General features: G+C 45.1%; 1 protein-coding gene across 3 annotated transcripts in view; it reads right to left on the bottom strand.

The window, feature by feature from the left end:
• Positions 1-20,216, bottom strand: part of chid1 (chitinase domain containing 1) — a 132,639-nt gene that overhangs the window by 9,011 nt on the left and 103,412 nt on the right. For 2 of the 3 annotated variants that reach the window (XM_059651934.1, XM_059651933.1), the window contains exons 7-9: positions 13,714-13,806; positions 9,960-10,061; positions 8,700-8,855 (exon numbers count right to left, since the gene is read on the bottom strand). In XM_059651934.1, the coding sequence (XP_059507917.1) occupies positions 8,700-8,855; positions 9,960-10,061; positions 13,714-13,806 (351 nt within the window). The remainder of the gene's footprint in view (positions 1-8,699; positions 8,856-9,959; positions 10,062-13,713; positions 13,807-20,216) is intronic. The other variant, XM_059651935.1, reaches the window with a different exon arrangement.

Here is a 20,216-nt window from a genome sequence, read left to right on the forward strand (position 1 = left end):
GAGTGCTCTGAGGGTTGGTGTGCACACAATGGGCTGAATGGCCTGCTTTGACACTGCAGGGTTTCTACGATTCTAAAGAATTCATTGAGGAGGTGCAGAACAGATAGACGAGGTGGCAAAGAAAGGCACATGGCAGGCTTGCTTTTACTGTACAAGGTTCAGAGCACAGTGTGCTTGGGACGGTGTCAAGTGCTGGTGAGGTGGCACTGGAATTGTGTCCATACTTGTCGTCATTACATTACAGCAAGGATGTGAACGCTCTGGAGAGAAGAGCCTTACGAGAGAGCCTTGGAGGCATGATTGGTTATTCTAGGGCTGTCTTCCTTAGACTAGAGAAAGCCGAGGGGTGAGTTTTTGACAGGAAAGATCTGTTTGGCTTGGGACGGACGTGAATTCTCAGGGGCACAGCCAGAAGGTGATTCAAAAGGAGAGTAATGGTGGGGACATGGTGAGGAGAGTACGCTGGTGGTGTAAGATTCACTGCCCATTTTGACGGCTGTTGTGGAAATCCTCCTCAATGGAAAGATATCTGGCTCAACACCCGAGCAAACAAAAATAGACAAATCTCAGCCAGCTAATTACAGCTCAGAAAGACAAAACCCCATTTCCAGAGACAAGTCCGATTTCGGAAATGTTGTGAACAGTGCTCAATGGATATGTAACGTGGGCATGTCATGAATTTCAGTGAAATTAGGAGCAGTTTTCTGCACAAAACACAGCCAGGAAACCCATTAGAGAACCACAGCCAATCAGCCAGAATAAAAGGAAGGGAATTTGGCACTGGTTTTGAGGAGTAGAGTTTATTTCTGAGGTTCAGACACTGCCAGAACATAGTCAAACCCCAATCCATTATGCTCTGGCACCATTATAATTACCAGTTTCTCTCCAGAGATCATTATATTACACCCTTTTCTACTGATCACAAAGTAACATTTCCCACTCACACTCACTGTGCACTTTCCACTGTGATTCTGTGCTGATCAAATTTCTGCCCTTTCTCTCTACTCCTCAGAGGCAGATACTCCCTGGCTTTTAAAGAGACAGCCTAATCCAGAGCAGATACAGTCCTAACCTTGGGCATGACAGGAATTTCCCTAAAGGTCCTAGCACCCTGTGAAAGGCAGGCAGGGTGACCGAGCGCTCCTTAAACACTAGGCCAGCTGCCAATGAGTAGGACATAACATGACACACTTCAGCTAAACAGCTTGCATTCTATAACTTTGTAACGACAGGCGACAGTTAGTTGAAACAGCCACTTGAGAATGATCATCTAGACACAGATCACTGGAGAGCATATACCAGGAGCAGCAAACAAGGTGTAAACTTGCTGATCCTACCAAACAGGACTATTTGCGTGGACATCAGCACAAGCAGCAAGTGACAGACAGGGCTAAGTGAACCCACAACCAACAGATCAGATCTAAGCTCTGCAGTCCTGCTGTATCCAGTCATGAATGGTAATGGACAATTAAACAACTCACTGGAGGAAGAGGAGGCATGATGGGAGCCCAGCAGAATGCTGAAGAATTTGTGACTATCTTCAACCAGAAGTGCCCAGTGGATAGTCCATCATGGCCTCCTCCAGCATCGAGAGACCACTGGGGGAGATGATAGCACTGTGTTGACATCACTAGACAAGCAATCCAGACATACAGTCTCTAGCTCTTGGGGTAGAGGTTCAAATCCCAGCATGGCATTTTCTGGAACTTAAACTCAATTAATAAAATTCAGAGAGTAACCCACAATGTGGTAGAGTCTTAACTCACCCTCTGAAATAGCTCTGCAAGTCACTAAGTTCAGGAGCAATTAGGATTGGGCAACAAATGTCCAAATTTCTTAAAACAACAGGTTCATTAAAGTCTTCAGCCAATTGGATTCACTTTACGAGATATCAGTGTTAAAGATACCTGATAATCCTTGCTGATGCTACAAGCCCAGATGACATTCCAGCGATGACGCTGAAGACTTGTGCTCCAGAACTATCGATGCTCTATGCTAGTGTTTCAGAACAATTTTTACACTACCATTTGCCCTACAATGTGGGAAACTGTCTGGTTATGTTCTGTACAGAAAGAGGACAAGTCAACCCTGGACAATTAATGCCCCAATCTCTTCTGGGGAGGTTTTCAACAGTGCTATCAAGCAGTATCTGCTCAGCAATAACCTGCTCAGTTTGGGTTCCACCAGGACCACTCAGCTCCTGATCTCGTTTCAGCCTTGGTTCAAACATGGGCAAAAGAACCGAATTCCAGAGGTGAGGTGAGTGTGATAGTCATTGACAACAAGATCACATTTGACTAAATGTGGCATCAAGAAGCTGCCTCCACGGACCAAAACCCCACCCCCGCATGTTCCCCTGCAAGCCACTCACCACTCTGACTTGGAAATATATCATCGTTCCTTCAGTGTCACTGGGTCTAAGTCCTGGAATTCTCTCCCTAAGAGCAACCAATAGCACATGGACTGCAGTGGTTCAAGAATACACCATCTCAAGGAGCAACTAAGGATGGTCAATAAATGCTGAGGCAAAGATGCCCACTTCCCATGAACTAATGGAAATAAAAGTCTTCCTTGACATCAGCTGGCCCCATGTCTGCCTCAGATCACCTGCTGCTGAAAGTTCCAACCCTGGATTTGTTAGCTCGTGACTAGACTATTTAAACATAAACACAGCTTTCCACACTCCGCTTCATTTCAACTCAAAACCAACAAGTGCCTGTAGCCCAAAGTGCACAATGATTGATTGCCCATCACCTTTGTTGACCTACACCACCTTTCAATTAAGTAACACTTCAATTCTAATATCCTCATGGCTTTCAAGTCCCTTACTGTCTCACCCTTCGTCCCTTTAACCAACTCCAGTCCTGTGACCCCTTTGAGATATTTCTGCCTTGTCAATTTGAGCTTCAAGGTGTTTTTGAATTGTCATGCCGACTGTTGCCAATTGCTATCGCCTCTGTAGAGCGAAACGGACATCGAGTGCCATGTTTCAGCACCGCAATTTTCCATACTGCCCAAACAGCTATCATGTGGGAGCAGCTAAGGGAGGAAGAGAGGAGGAAAAACAGGGAGAGAATAAAAAGAAAATAAGTGGGGAAAGAGGGGCAGATATGTCAAAGCAATGATATCAGAGGATCCAAGCCAATTGCTGCAATTTCTCGAGCCTAGAACCAGAATGAAAAGACTGACTGTACAGCAAAAGCAGTTTGTGGTTAAATCTCAAACTCAGCATGGATGGCTGCTTGCTCTAGTGACAATGCAGTCTCATTATCCACACTATACTGGAACAAGGCTTGGGGTTCGAGCCCATACCTCCCTGAAAGTGGCCCCACAAGTAGATAGGGTGGTAAAGGTGGTGTATGGCATGCTTCCCATTATTGGTCGGGGAATGGAGTACAAGAGTCAGGATGTCATGTTGCAGCTTCATAAGACATTAGGTCACATTTAGAGTATTGTGTTCAGTTCAATTCAAGTCTGGTTGCCACATTATAGGAAGGAAGGATGTGGAGGCTTTGGACAGGGTGCAGAAGATGTTTACTAGGATGCTGCCTGGATAATAGGGTATGAGCTATAAGGAGAGGCTAGAAAAACTTGGGTTGTTTTTTTCCTGGAGTGGCAGAGACTAAGGGGAGACTGAGTAGAAGTCTATAGAATCATGAGATAGGGTTGATGGTCAGATTCTTTTCCCCCCAGAGTTGAAATATCTATTACTAAGTGACATACATTTAAGGTGGCGGGGCAAAGTTCAAAGGAGATGTGAGGGGCTAGTTTTTTTGCACAGAAGTGCCTGGAACACACTGCCAGGGGTTGTGGAGGCAGATACGATAGAGGCATTTAAAGGGCTTTTAGATAAGTACACAAATAAGCAAGGAATGGAGGGATATGGACCAATGACAAGCAGAAGGGATTAGTTTAATTTGGTTACATTTGGCACAACACTGTGCTGGAATATTAGGAGCTGGTCAGGGCAGAACACTGCAGGCAGATCTAAAAGTTTCAGAGAGAGGCAGCAGAGCCGAAGAACAGCAGGAGAAACTGTCCTCTCTGTCATCTCAGCTCATGGCCTCAACACTCCTCTCCCTGTCCCACTACTCCACAAGCTTTTCCAAGCTTTTGAAAGTAAACAACACAAATGTAGGGGGATCTTAGAAGGGAAATCTGTGTACACCAACTTTCTGTTCACACTGACAGTACTTGGAGCGGAGAATGAATACAACCCCCAACACGATCTGCAGCCCACTCTGATGGAGTTGCTAGTATCAGGATTGCAATCCTATTGTCACGTTCAGGACTGATACAGCAACAACAGAATCAGCATCATCACATTCTCGCACCACCTATCTCAGCAGGTCCATTAAATATTCCAAACAGAGTCTGCCTGAACAAAGACAACTTGCTTCCTGAAAAGATCATGGTACTACGATGCACCACAACTGATAACACACAGAGACGCACTGTAACCATCATCACTGCAGTCCTGACAGTCAGGATCACATACCGCCCACCTACAGCCAGCCCCACCCATACAGCACAGGGCCAACTCTTACAGCAGTCTAAACACCACTTTGTTCATAATATATTCATTCACGGGATGTTGTGAGCTGCAGAGTTGTAGGTTGATCCACAATGTGATTAGGGAGGGAATTCTGGGATTGTGACCCAGCAACAGTGAAGGAATGGTGATATACTACCAAGTCAGGATGGTAAATGGCTTATAGGGGAACTTGGAGGTGACGGTTTTCCCATATGTCTGAAGCCCTTGTCCTTGAGATTTAAGTGGTTGTGGGTTTGGAAGGTGCTGTCTGAGGATCCTGGGTGAATTTCTGCAGTGCATCTTGTAGTTAGTACACTGCTGCTGCTGAGCATCAGTGGTGGAGGGAGTGGATGCTTGTGGATGTGGTGCCAATCAAATGGGCTGCTTTGTCCTGTGGGTGTCAAGCTTAGAGTGTTGTTGGGGCTGCACTCATCCAGGCAAGTGGGGAGTATTCCATCACACTGACGTGTGCCTTGTAGCTGGTGAACAGACTTTGGGAAGTCAGGTGGTGAGTTACTTGCTGCGTTATTACTAGCCTCTGACCTGCTAGTAGGGACGCTGCATTTATAATACTTGTCCAATTCAGTTTCTGGTCAATGGTAACTCCCAGGATGTTAACAGTGGGAGAATTCAGTGATGGTAACACCAGTGAAAGTCAAGGGGCGGTGGTTAGATTGTCTCTAATTGGTGATGGTCATAGCCTGGCATTTGTGTGGCCTGAATGTTATTTGCCAAATGTCAGCTCAAATCTGGATATTGTCAAGATCTCGTTGCATTTGAACATGGACTGCTTCAGCATCTGAGGAGTCACGAATGGTGCTGAACATTGTGCAATCATCGGTTACCATCCCCACTTCTGACCTTATGAAGGAGGGAAGGTCATTGATGAAGCAGTTGAAGACGCTTGGGCCTAGGACACTACCCTAAGTAACTCCTGCAGAGATGTCCTGGAGCGGAGATGATTGACCTCCCACAACCACAACCACAACCACCTTCCTATGTGTCAGGTGTGACTCTAAACAGTGGAGAGTTTGTCCCTGATACCTATTGATTCCAGTCTTGCCAGGGCTCCTTGATGCTACACTTGGTCGAATGCAGCTTGCCTTTTACCTCACCTCAAGCATTCAGCTCTTTTGTCCGTGTTTGAACCAAGGCTGTAGTGAGGTCAGGAGCTGAGTGGCTGTTTTGTTTTAAGGACAGTTACAGTACAGTATATAGAAAGCAGGGTACTGCAAGAGACCCTCCAGTGCACAGTAATTGCACTAAAACAGCTGATGCACAGAAACTGCTACAGTTGAACCCGGTGCTGAAGAAAACAGCCGCCACTGGAAAGCTATGGAGGTTGATCAAAGTCGGAGGGATACAGATTGAGCATACACAGCAATCTGGGGAGGATGTTTCAGCTTAGAGAGGGATGGGAGTGGGGGGGGGGGGGGCGGTGTTGAGGTGATGTTGTTGTGGATTTAAACAGTGAGAACTTTCTAACAGGAGGAAACTGAGCGAGTGTACCTGTGTGGAGATGGCTGGAAGGTGGGGACAGTGCAAATGGATTCTTGCTGCAATTTCAGAGTTAGGTAAAGCCCCACGGTTTGACAGCAACAGAGAACAAGTATTGGCAGAATGAAGGAATTGTTTCCTTATGTGACTACTTGCAAATCCCTGCTTCCAAAAGCTGCTGGCTAATAATTTCAAAGGAGCAACAATTCCCCAAGCGCTGCACTGAATGAGGTGTGATCACAGGAACACACTGAGATACCATTCATTATGGGCTCCTGCAATCTACACTGACCTCATTACCTCTCCACCACAGCCTCTCCTTACGGGCCCACACATCCATCATCGGCTTAGGGCAGAATTACAAAACACCTTTATTACACATCCTCTTTTATTGCAGTTAATTAAACATTTAAACGGGGAAGTGTTTTGACATATTAATTATGATAAAACAGTGCACACTGGTGAGAAAGTCTGACAACACTTGAACAAAGTGGTCGTTGCAGTCTGCCTGTGGAGTTGGGATTTAGCAATAACAATCCGGGAGCAGGGAGGCTCAATGTGACAGTGACAGCCATGGTCTGGTTGAACAGTTATTGACAGGAGGTAGCAGGCAAGGACACAGGCCAGGGGAGGGGTCATAAGGTCAGCATTTACATCCACTGGGTCAGTGTTTCCCCTTGTTATGCCCCCTCCATCCCCCGACTGTGCTAGCGTTTAGCCCACTCCCCTCCTGTACCTTCTGCAGAGTCAGTGTTTACCTACCCTCTCTTCCCGCGCCACACCCCCCCCAAAATGGGTTAGTGTTTACCCCTCCACCTTCCTCAGCGTCAGTATTTACCCACCCACCCCTCCCCTCGTGTACCCTCTGCAGGGTCAGTGTTTACTCCTGTTGTCCTGGTGGAGCTAGGATCGAGTCCAGAGATCTGTTTGGGTGGGTGGGGGGGGGGGGGGGGGGGGAAGAGAAGAATATAGTGAAGGTAGTGAAACCAAACCACCCCTCCAAGCTGCTCCCCACCCTGACTTGGAAATATATCGTCGTCTTTTCCAACTGTCGCTGGGTCAAAATCCAGAATTCCCTCCCTAACGGCATTTGTGGGTCAACCCACACAGGAGGACTGCAGCAGTTGAAGGCAGCTCATCACCTTCTCAAGGGTAACTAGGTATGGGCAATAAACGCTAGCCCAGACAGTGGCCCCTATGTTTTATGAATGAACAAACAAAAAGCTGCAGGGGGTCATGAGGCAAGTTTAGATTAGTCAAAGATAGCAATGTATTAAATAGTTATCAGGCTTTATTTACCTCCCTGATAACTGCACACATTTTTTTAAACCAAGGTATAAAACATCTTTACTGCAGCACTTTCACATCATAAATATCCATATTTAGAAGGAAGGGGCAGGTCAGGAATAATGAACTGATTTAAAACCCAAAAGTTTGCGATGCACCGCTCCATTTCCTACTGCAGTACAGTCACTAACAAGAAATGGAGAGGCATGTTTAACTGGTGTCAGTTTCCTCAATATTCCTGCACAGTCAGAGCTGGGGGATGCAGAACGAGTCCTGGCACTGAGCCCACTCACTCATTCAGGTGATCCAATGTGACCGAAACTCCTGCAAAAGCAGTTGCCTTCCCGGAGTGGGATCAATCAGCCTTTCGTATAAAATTCCATGTTGCCTTTGCATTTGCATTAACTGATGTCTCCTGTGGAGGTGTGGGTTGATGAAGTCTGAAGTCCTTGAACTGATGAGACTAAGTGACCAGGTTAAATTCCTCTGCTCTCCCATGCTATTTTTCTCATTTCACTGAGATCAGTACTTGTCGCTTGTTTCTCAGTGTCATTTCTGAAGCTCCCCAGCCCTGAGTTAGAGAGACAGACACCACAACTTAGCTTGACCAACAAACCTGGTGCCTTGAAAAAAACACATGTGCGAGACAGAGAGAGCATCCCCGCGAGACAGAGAGGGAGAGGTCTGAATACAATCAGGGCAATTAGAATGACAGTGACAAATCAGACAGGGCCACAAGGGCTGAATATCTAAACTAGCTAAAGTTTCAACAATACAGAACAAAACTCCCCACAAGGCCTCCTAAAGACACCAGACAATTAGTTTCCCCTCTAAATAAAAAAGAAAGATTTCCAGAAATCAATCACTGTTCTACCAAGAATGTCCTGGCAATCTGCAAGTACATCACCACAGAATTACCAGAGATTGATAAATCTTTTCGTTTCTACCACCTCCCCATAAATCCAGCTCTACCTACCAAGGTAGCGTACTAGCAACTGCCAACTATTTAACTATGGAAGCTATTGCAGCTGCTGAGTTTTGACTTTAAGTCTTCAAACCCCCTTAACCTTCAGAAAGAGATCCACAACAGGCCAGCAGCATTAATCCAACTTTCATTTTTGCAAGTACCTTTTCCCTGTGCCTACTTTTAATCCTTGTGCCTGTACTGCATACAATAAATGAATCACACTTTCTAGTCTGCGGCATTCAGCAATAGTTGAGTTTGATGTTGTTGAAAACTGAAGCTTTACCAGTTTTTTTTAAAAATTGTTCAGAGTTAAAGCTACAAGTTGAGCTCAGGTAAATGATACAAATTCCCAGCTCCCGGGCCACAATGCAGATGTGCCTGGTCGCTAATCCAAAGTCTGACAGTATGTCCTACCTGTGACCTACAATAGGCTCCGCTGTCCCTCCAAGGATGCCATAGTCCATCCCGTAGAAATTCAGCCCCAAGAGGATCTTATTTCTCCAAACCGCATCTGGGTCCAATTTCTGGACACAGGCTTGTATCCAGGGGAGTGGGGAGTTGGGGCCAGGTCTAGAAAACAAGGAACAGCCAGCATTTGACTCATTGTTCACAGCAATCAATCTTCACACTAAACTGGAACCTTTCCCAAAACCACACCCACAACAACACAGACAGCCCCAGCCTGAAGTCTGAAAGACAGGCGGCCTTGTTGGAGGGGCTTAAAGCAATAGTCAATAACAGTTCAACAATTTTAAAACTAGACCACGCTTTACTGAGGCAAAGGTACCCATGCTGCTAAATGGAATGCTTTATTTGAGCCCATCCAGGGTCTGGGCCAAGCAATCCAAGATTGAGGGCAGTACAAGGAGGCAGAAGGTCTAATGAGCTATCAGGCAGATCCCATGTAGACTCCTCATGGAACTGAACTGGAACTGCAGCTCTCTCATTTACTACACTGACTACCATTGCAATTAGAGCTTTATTAACAACCAGATTCCGGTTTGTGGGGCCAGGACCCTGAGGATTTATGGTTAACTTGTATGGCTAGGTGGTGGGCTGAACGTCACATTTTTAGGAAGATGTTGCTTCAAATCCAGCTGCTGGGGTCTTTTACAAAAATTTAGATCAGCAATGATCTCATTGAATGGCAGAGCAGACTCAATGGGCTGAGTGGCCTACTTCACATCTGCCATCTTGTGACTGCTCCAGACAGGGCGGGCCGCGTTGCAATCCCGGTCCAGAATCACGCTCCAGACAGGGCGGGCCGCATTGGAATCCTGGTCTGGGATCCCATTCTATGACAAGACGGGCCGGGTCGGATTCCCATTCCTGATGGGCTTTTGGAAAGAGGTATGGAGATTATCTGGAGCAGGCACTGTACCTGAAGTTTGTAGACTGTCAGGACAGGATGTTGTGGAATATTAGGAAAAGGTCATGGACAGTAAATCTTGTGTTGCTTCTTTAAAAAAAAGACTCTTATGGAGAAATGTTCCCCTGGAACGAACGATAGGTGGGGCACTTACTCGGCTGGCCAAACAAAAAAAGACGGCAGGCAGGAGCAATGTCCCTGGTGAAATGGGGCTCGTGGCTCAAGGTTGCAGACCCATTGCAATCTACCACACAGGTTCAGGTTTACACATTGCAAATCCCTGTCCTTCATTGGACATAGCTTACCGATGTTGATTCGAAAAGTCATAAGTCATCAGACTGAACGCATCCACAACCTGGGCCAGCTGCTCGAAATCCTGCTTCCCAAACATTCCTGGCTGATTGGTCCTGGAAACAGGGAGAAGGCACACAGCCCTCAATGGCAATGCTGTGAATACCCAGCACCTGCAGCAGAAAGTGTTTGCAGCAACTTCCCAGGAGATCCCAGCACAGAGAGTTCACCCTGTCACCACCCACCCTCTTCACCACCCTCTGAGACAGCTTGCTCTGTATCTAGCCCTTCTTCCCATACCCAAAACAAACAGCTCACTTTGCATTCAGTGAATCCACTCCCTGCCCCATTCCACTTCCCAGTGCATATAGGCTTAGCCTGTTCAATGTTGCCCCATAAACAGGGCTCCTTCATCCCAGGAGTTCTGAGTGAACCTTCTCTAGACTGCAAGTAAATCCCCCTTCAATATGGACCCCTAAACTGCACGCAATACTTTAGAATATGGTTTCACTCGTGGTCTGTTCAAACTTCTTTAGTATTCCATCCCCCTTGCAATGAATACACCATTTCATTTGTCTTTCTAATGATTAACTACTTGCTGCCTTTCCAAGACTCTCCCCCACCCCCAAAAATCCCGTGCATGACCAGCAGTGTGGAATCTGTGCATGATGATTTGGGATAGAGTGCCTCGAACTGTGTGCATGAGCATCTCCCCGTAGGCCCTGGACAACTGCCACCTTTGGAAATCTAAATACACCATCTGGACTGTTTACCCTTTGCCCACCCTTTCCATTGCATGCTCAAAGATCTCAAACAGGGAATCCTCTGGCTTTCTAGATCCTGGAGGTGGTAGCGGGAGAAAAATCAACTTCAATCTTTTACCTTCTGAAAACCTTAGGCTAACCATCCAACAGGTTCCTGCGTCGTTCCTTTCTTCAATAGAATTTTTCCAACCAGCCAGAACTTTGACAGAATCCAGGGAATTTTGGAAGATTGCAAACAACTAGACTCAGTACTGAAATCAGGATATTTGCTCTGGTCCTGCACACCCTCTGAAACATCACATCTCCAGTCACACACTCACTCAAGACAGCCCCACCAGTAACTTGACTAGCGCACGCTTGTACATCTACATAATCCAACACCATCAGGAACATCCTTTCTGAGCTCTCACTTGTTCAGTTGCATTATCACAGCCACCGTTTGCTTGGAATCGGGGTGCAGTGGAAAAAGGACACAGACTCTCTCTGGCTGATGCTGGAGGTGGTCAGATAAGAGCTGCCAATTTCACGGGCAGTTCGGCAAATCTTCCAATGGTGAGAAACACTAATATTTTGGAGATTACAGTTGAATGTTTTTTTAAAATAAAAATCAGCCTCAGGAACATCAGTCTCATTTTCTGACGAAGGGTCCAGGCCCGAAATGTCGGCTTTCCTACTTGGCCTGGTCGTGCAGCTCTACAGCTTGTTATCTCAGATTCTCCAGCGTCTGCAGTTCCTATCTCTAGTCTCAGGTACATATTTGTTGTTCTCTGCAGAGCTTTAAGGACAATGTATTTTTTAAGCTGAACTTTTGTTGAATGTTTTAAAAGGAGGAGAGACGGTTAAATTTCACTTCAGAGTGGTAGCAGGAAGTCTGGATGTCTGCTTTGTTTATATGTATTTTAATGAGGTTTTATTGACTTGTGAAGAGGAGCTGGGGTTGAGTAATTCTGTGGGGTTGAGTGACATAAAGAGAGGGACTCAGCAATCCAGGGACTAAGTCAGTCCATGTCCATAGATGCAAGGCAGTGGAAGTTAGGAAGCTGACATTTAGTTTACTCAAGTACTGGCTTAAAGTCAGAATGACTTCAGTTTGGAGTTTGTTTTTGGTGTCTTGGGGAGAGATCGCCTCTGGTGAGGGTGTAGAAATGTAGCAAAAGTTTCAGCTGTGCTAGGCTGAATCAGGGCATGGACCTTAAATGTGGGGAAAGTGATTACTTTTTGCTGAGATTGGCAAGTTAGTAAAGACCCTTATTCAAACAGGGAAGGGGGCAGAAAGTGAGAAACTACACACCAGTAAGTTTAATGCACAGCAATAGGAATCTATTAAGGATATAATAACAGGACCTTTGAAAAGTCAAAATGTAATCTATCAGAGTCAGCATAGTTTTTATGAAGGTAAATCATGTTTTGTGTAATTTGCTAGAGAGTTCTTTGAAGATATAAGGAGCAACATGGATAATGGGGATCCTGGACTTCCAGAAGGCATTTGATAAGGTGCTGCATGAAAGTTTAATTGACAAAGTAAGATCACATGGGGTTAGTGATAATTTATTAGCTTGGCCAAAGGGTTGGCTAGCCAACAGAAAGCTGGAAGTTAGAATAAATGGGTCTTTTTCTGGTTGGCAAATTATAAGTAGTAGGGTGACACAGGGTTCGGTCTCAGGCCCTAACTATTTCCAATCGACATTAATGACTTGAATACAGAGTTAGAAGGTACTGCAGTCAAATTTGCAGGTGACACTAAAATAGGTGGGATTGCAAGTTGCAACGAAGAAACTGATATTAGGTCAATACATCAAAATTTGGCAGATAGAGTTTAATGTGGCTAAGTGTGAGGTTATCCATTTTTCCTGGAGAATTAGAGGCAACTTATTATCTGAATGGAAAGAAACTTCAGAGTGCTTCAGTGTAGAAGGATCTTTGTGTTCTTGTTCGATTCCTTCATGGGGTGAGGGGGGGGTCGCTGGCTAGGCAGCAATTTATTGCCCATCCCTAATTGCCCAGAGGGCAGTTAAAAGCCACCCACATTGCAGTTGGTCTAGTCACATATAGGCCAGACCAGGTGAGGATGGCCGTTTCCTTTCCAAAGGATAATAGGAAACAAAAGGAATGTTGATATTTATTCCTGAAAGAAAATGGTCCAAAAAGTAGGGAAGTATTGTGGCATTAGTGAGACGCGGCATTAGTGAGACTGTATCTGGGGGTCTATGTACAATTTTGGTCCCTTTACTAGAGATGGTTTATAGTAGGAGACAGTTCAGAGCAGATTAATTCCAGAGATTAGGTGTTTGTTTTAGGAGGACAGATTGGGAGTTTAGGCTTACACCATCTGGAATTTAGAAGAATGAGAGAAGATCTAATTGCAGTATAAAAGATGCTGAAGGGGATTGACAAAGTAGATGCAGACGCTGTTTTCTCATGTGGGTCAATCTAGAATGAAAGGTCATAGCTTTAGGATAAGGGGTAGTTGATTTAAAACAGATGAGGAGAAATTAATTTTTCTCAAAGGGTTGTGGAATCTGTGGAATTCCATCCCCTGGGGAATGCTGTAACACTGAGTAAATTTAAGGAGCAAATAGATTTTTAAATAGTAAAGGGTTTAATGGTTATGGGGAGCTGGCAGGAAAGTGGACTTGAGGCCGATATGGGATCAGCCACGACCGTAGTAAATAGCAGAGCAAGCTCGAGGGGCTGAATTAACACCTCCTGCTCCTGGTTCAGATGCTAAAAAGAATAGTCTGGATTTGAAGCCTCTGCATTGAAATCTTTGCAACCTTTTGTTTTGTCTCGTGATATTGTACATGTTTTTCTTGTTGAATAATCATTTTCATTTTCTGTTAAAAGTATACTGGCAGCCTCTTGTGACTGCTTTCGATGGCTGCCCTCCACAACTGAAAAGGAACCAAGCTGGGATATAATGTTTCTTTTCTAGGAGACCAAGCAATCATCTACATTTCCTGGTGGAAAAGCATGTATGTTATCAAGCTCAGCATCCAGTGCTTACCCTGGAGAGATGGCTGGGGGAATCACCAACACAATTTTCAGCTCGGCTTCCCGCATGGCATTGGCCAAGTGGCGGATTACATGGATGAGTTCCCTGTAAGACAAACACATCCCCATCAAGAGACAACACATCAGTCTGTCCTTGTCCTGTTCCCCACAGCTGGCAAATGCACCATTTTATTGTATGGAGAAGTAGTAAGAATTGCAGATGCTGGAGTCAAAAGATAACGCAGTGTGGAGCTGGAGGAACACAGTAGGCCAGGCGGCAGCGGAGGAGCAGGAAAGTTGACGTTTAGTGAGAGATGCACTGAAGGTCTTTCTGAAGAAGGGTCCCGACCTGAAATGTCAACTTTCCTGCTCCTCTGATGCTGCTTGGTCTGCTGTGATCCTCCAGCCCCACATTGTGTTATAACTTACCAAATGGAGCAGGATTACAGACATTTTATTTCAGTAACAATTAGAAGGTAAAGTCAAAGAAGTTTCAACTTCTTTCTAGTCACTGAGTGAAGAGAGTTTGAGATTGTGGAAACTGCTCCATTCACTGCTCCAACATCATCAGCAACTTCGTACTTCCACCACACAGACAGCAGAACTGCCTTCAAAGAATATGATGCACAGACACTTGTACTGCCCCTTCCATGTCAAATCTCACGACAGAAACACTGAGCAAAGGAAATGTACATTTATATAGTGCTTTCCATTACCTCAGCATATCTCAATGTGCGTCACGGATGATGAAGCATTTCTGAAGTGCATCTGCTAGTGTACTGCAGAAAACAATTTGTGCACAGTAAGTTCCCACAAACAGCAGCATGGACAATTTGCTTATTTTCAGTGATTCAGAGGCTACAACTAGCAAAGACAGAGAAGGTAACTCCTCTTCCCAGTGGATGGCAGTAACATCACCAGAAACACCCAGTGCAGGAACCTGGGCAGGATGTAGGACACAGAGAATGGAGATGGTCAGCAGATACCTGGAGCACTCGGTACAGTCAAACAGCATGGAAACAGACCCTTCGGTCAAAGCAGTCCACGCTAGCCACATTTCCAAACCAAACGAGTCCCACCTGCCTGCTTCTACATCCCTCCAGACCTTTTCTATTCATGTTTTTAAAATATTGTATCTGTACCCACATCCACCACTTCTTCTGGCAGTTAATTCCACACACAAACCACTGTAAAAAAAAAAGTTGCTCCTCGCATCCTTTTTAAATCCTTCTTGTCTCACCTTAAAAAATGTCTGAGTTTTTAAACTACCCTATCCTAAGGAAAAGACCTTGACTTTAGCCTTATCTACAAAATACCTTGTCTGTACCTCATGGTTTTATAGACATCTATAAAGTTACTCCTCAACCTAAGTTCCAGTAAAAGAAGTTCTGGCTTACCGAAACTCTCCTTACAACTCAAACCCTCCATTCCTGGTAAATCTCTTGTGAAGCCTCTCTAGTTTAATAATATCCTTCCTATAACAGGGCAACCAGAACAGGACACAGTACTCCAGAAGAGGCTTCACCAGACAGGGCAGCTAGGCTTGAGAAACAGACAGCGTTACTATATAGCAGCGAATGAACAGAACCTCTAAAATTCTGAGGTGAGAAAGACAGGCCTTGTAATCAAGGCCACATTTGATCTGCTGTGGCATCAATGAGCCCTCACAAACCTGGGAATCAATGGCTATCAGGGAGCAAACTCTCTGCTGGTTAGAGTTAAACCTAGCACATCGGAAGATGGAGGTCAATCATCTCAGCTCCAGGGCATCTCTGCAGGAGTTCCTCAGGTAGGTATTTTTAAACAAACTATTCAACCTGTTCTGCATTCTGTTCTATTACCCTGATGCCCTTATGTAAGGTATGATTTGTCTGGTTAGCATACAATAAAATACTTTTCACTACGTCTTGGTTTGTATGACAATAATAAATGAAATCAAATCACCAAAGATGTTATGCTACACCTCTGCAGCACATGGTACTTGAACCCAAGCCTCCTGGTTCAGAGGTAGGGACACTACTATTGCACCATAAGATCTTGCTCCAAATTCTACACTCTTTCTGACTGGATCAAAACCCAGAGAACATTTGTCTGGGTTTCTGGGGTACCTCAGGGTAGTGTCCTAGGCTCAACCATCTTCAACTGCTTCATCAATGACCTTCCCTCCATCATAAGGTCAGAAGTGGGAATGTTTGCTGATGATTGCACAATGTTCAACACCATTAGTGACTCATTAGAAGCAGTCCATGTTCACATGCAGCAAGATCTTGGAAAGTGACATTTATGCCACACAAATGCCAGGCAATGGCCATCTCCAATGACAGACAATCTAACCACTGCCCCATGACATTCAGTGGTGTTAATATCATTGAGTACCCCACTACCAAAGTCTTGGGGAGTTTCATTGACTAGAAACTACTCAACTGCACTCACCACAAAACGCAGTGCCTACAAGAGCAGGTTCGAGGCTGGAAATTCTGTGATGAGTAACAACTCCTGACTCCCCAAAGCCTGCCCATCATCTAGGAGGCACAAGTCAGAAGTGTGATGGAATACTCCCCACTTGCCTGGATAGGGGCAGCTCCATCACCACCATCCCGGACAAAGGAGCCACTTGACTGGCACCACATCCACATTTAGTCACTCCTTCACCTACATCCAATAACAGCAACGTGTACTATCTGCAAGATGCACTGCCGAAATTCACCGAAGATTCTTAGACAGCACCTTTCCAACTCACCATCACTAATATTTCAAAGGGCAAGAGCCAAATGATACATGGGAACACCACCCCCTGCACGTATTCCAACCCACAGCAGGAGGACTAGAGTGGTTCAAGGCAGCAGCTCAGCACCACTTTCTCAAGGGCAGCCAAGAAACTGAAAAGATAATTATAAGCAGCTAAAGCTTATTTGCATTCAATGATCAGTCAGTACTAGGAGCCATAAATTTAGACCTTTTGCAAAACCCACAGCATAATGGAGTGCTTTCTTTTCCCCCTCCCGCCACTGAGAATATCATCTAATGCTCACATAGCAGCTATCCACTTTCATCCATCTCTGAGCAGAGCCCATATTCTTTTACGATATTTTGATTCAAGTATCTTTGCATTAACATAGTGAAGCTGGGTAGGATAATCTCTGTCACAGAAAAATGAAGGAAGTCAGTAAGGCCTTTGACAAGGTCCCACAAGGGAACTGACAAAGGAAGTAAAAGCTCATGGAACTGTGAATCTGTAATTTGGGGGCAGGCACAAAATGGCTTCTAGCCTGGGAAATGTGGGAACTGTGAATTCTGCTGGATCTGCTCTTTTAGCCTGGGAACCTCGCATTCTGCTAGGGCTGCAGCATAAATAACGTTGTAATGATAAGATAAAGCAGTACTAACCATTTTAGCTGACCTACAGTAGCAAGTGTTATGGCGCTATATGGCGGGACAATTCAGTAACCTAAGCTTTGTGACACAAGTTGTTTACCAGTTAATACTACTGGATTAAGTAACTGTCAATGAGGCAACATCATGTATTGATTGGAAATGCATTGAAAACACTATGCGGTCACGCCATGTATTCTCCTTTAAGAAAAATATAAAATGTCTTTATATTAACCTACGATGCGCAGCTCCTCCAAGAAGTACGGAAGTGCTCAACTTCTGTGATTCTGGATAATCTGTGCCCGGCTGACTGAAGAAAATAAAGAGCAAAGTTTCAAGGAGCCAGACGGACTGTGAGTGTTCTTTGACCGAATGCGGGATCGAGAGACACCCCAGCGGGGGTCCAGATTTACAGAACCAGGGGAGTCGGATTCAAAATTGGCTTAGTGGCAGGAGACAGAGGGTGCTGGTAGAAGTGATAATGTTGTGATAGTGCTGGTAGAAGGCTGTTTGTGTGACTGGAGCCTGGTGTTCAGTGCTGAATCACAGGGATCAGTACTGGGCTGCTTATTGCTGGTGAAATATATATGAACAATATGGAAGAAAATGTGGGGGTAATGAAAAGTTAGTTTAGAAATGAGATAAAATTCATTCAGGTGGTTGACAGTGAGGAGGAAGGTGTTAGGTGTGAGGAGGTCAAAAACAGATTGACCACACATGGGCAGATCCGCAGCAGATGAAATTTAATCCCAATATTCGTGAAGTTATGCACTTTGAAATAAGGAATACGACAAGGAAGACTAAATGAATGGCAGGACACTAGGAAGCTGACAGGAACACAGGGATATTGAGGTGCTTGTCCATAGATCACTGAAGGTGGCTGAACAGGTTAATGGGGCAGTTAAGGCGGCATACGGGACACTTGCCTTTATCAGTTGAAGCATAGATTATAACAGCAGGGAGGGCGTGTTGGAGCTGTACAGAGCATTGGTTAGGCTACAGTTGGAGTGCCGTTTGTAGTTCTGGTCTCTACACTCTTGGGAAGAATGATTGCACTGGAGGGGGTGCAGAAGTGATTCACTGGGATGTTTCCTGGGATAGAGCATTTCGGCTACGAAGAGAGATTGGAAAAGCTAAGGTTGATTTCTTTGGAGCAGAGGAGGTTAAAAGGGGTAGTAGGAACTGCAGATGCTGAAGAATCTGAGACAAGTCTCGGCCCAAAACGTCAGCCTTCCTGCTCCTCAACCTGCTTGGCCTGCTGTATTCATCCAGCTCTATACCTTGTTATCTACAATTAAAAGGGGACCTGATTGAAGTGTATAAGATTATGTGGGGCAAGGACAGGGTGTACAGAAAGCAGCTGTTCCCCTTAGTCGAAGGGTCAATAAAAGGGGCATAAGTTTAAAAGTGAAAAGCAGGAGGTTTAGAAGGGGTTTGAGGAAAAGCTTGATCACCCAGAGGGTGGGAATCTGGAATACACTGGCTGGGATGGCACTTGAGGCAGGAAACCTCACAACCTTTAAAAAGGGACTTGAAACATCATAGCATTCAAAAGGCATAGTGTGGGAAAGTGGGGTTGGTGTAGGATGCCTATTTTTGGCATTCAGGTTTGATGGGCCAAAGGGCCTCTTCAGTACTGGGTGATTCCATGATTCTCAGTCACATCGCAGCACATACTGAAACTACATGAATCACAGCACACAGAGTGGAATCAGAAAAACGTACCAACAGGAAGATAGATGACCATCCATGGGAAGCCAGCATCCAGTCTGTCATGATGGGATGTAATGTAGGATTTTAATCAACATACTGCCCCACGTAATGAGTAACTACAATTCTGCTAATCCTGGACGTAAAGGTGAGTTCTAAATGATTCCATCTCACCCTCCCACCATTCAGGAATGGGCCAAAACTGGCGATAGGTGCTGTGCTGAGATCAACACAAGACTCCAGCCTGAGCCTTCAGCTGGGGAGAACAAGCCTGGATTCAGGTTAGGAATAAGTCAGCAAGTTCATTAGTGACAAGATAGACAGAGTGTGACCTTAGCTTAGGGGAAAGATGCTTGAATGAACTGTTTCCTTTCTCTGGGTGAAGTGTTAGCCCCAGGAATATGTCTGTCCGTGCTGCATCGGGGAGTAGATAACAGGTCAGTCTCACTGGATTTACTCGGTATCTCGTGTAGATTAGGCAGGTATTGATTACCCCACAGCGCTTAAACACTCTTACATATTTCAGGGAGATGCAGGAAATATCCTCAGCTCATTAATTAGAGAAAGGTTAAGCTCACCGGCTGCCCTGAAATAACAAACAGATCTGAAACACTGCCATTCGTTACAATCAGTCACCAGGTCTTTGCTGACACCCAGAAAGTGATTCCGATGTTTGAGCCTCCCCTCACGTCCCATTCCGACAGAAGGCAATGCAAGAACAGCTACTCGGGCTCAGTATGGTGTCGTGCAGCTTCTTTAATGGCTAAGGCAGCAGTCTTTTGGATACCTGTCAGTGTCCTGTTTAAGATGAATCACCCAGGGTGATCCAGTACAGAATTCACTTAAACATAGGCCCAAACTCAGCTAGGTGCTATTTCTGCTGTACAGTCATGGAAATACACTGAACGAAAACAAACACTTTGGTCCAACATGTCCATGTCGACCAGATATCCGAAACTGAGAGCTGGGTTTGGATGTGGGCAGTCTGAAGATTACAGAAATAAACTATTTTTAAATCACTGTGCATTCAGACAGTGATAATTTCTAGCTTTTGATAGGTGTGGATTAATATAACACCAAGTTAAATTTATCTGATGGATGAATGAGCTCTCCTCAACGTTGACTATCATCTGGAAGATGTGCCAGGGATAGTAAATGTACACTGCTCCTGACCGAACAGGCAATGTTATAATAAGTGTCTAAGTAAACAACGGACTCAAAAGAGTAGTGCCTGCAGAGAGAGACAGAGAATATCAATAGCTGTTGGGCAAGAAAGCAATGAGACCTTGAGCAGACTCAAGGATATGCTAATCTGAAACAATGCACTTCATTATAACAGCACAGCTCAAACACAGGGCAAGTACTCATACTGACTGTCTCCAAATAATTACACTGATTCCCAACCCCCACACAGCACTGATGTGGAGGAGAATT

Source organism: Stegostoma tigrinum, chromosome 17 (assembly GCF_030684315.1).
Source record: "Stegostoma tigrinum isolate sSteTig4 chromosome 17, sSteTig4.hap1, whole genome shotgun sequence".
Classification (NCBI taxonomy): domain Eukaryota; kingdom Metazoa; phylum Chordata; class Chondrichthyes; order Orectolobiformes; family Stegostomatidae; genus Stegostoma; species Stegostoma tigrinum.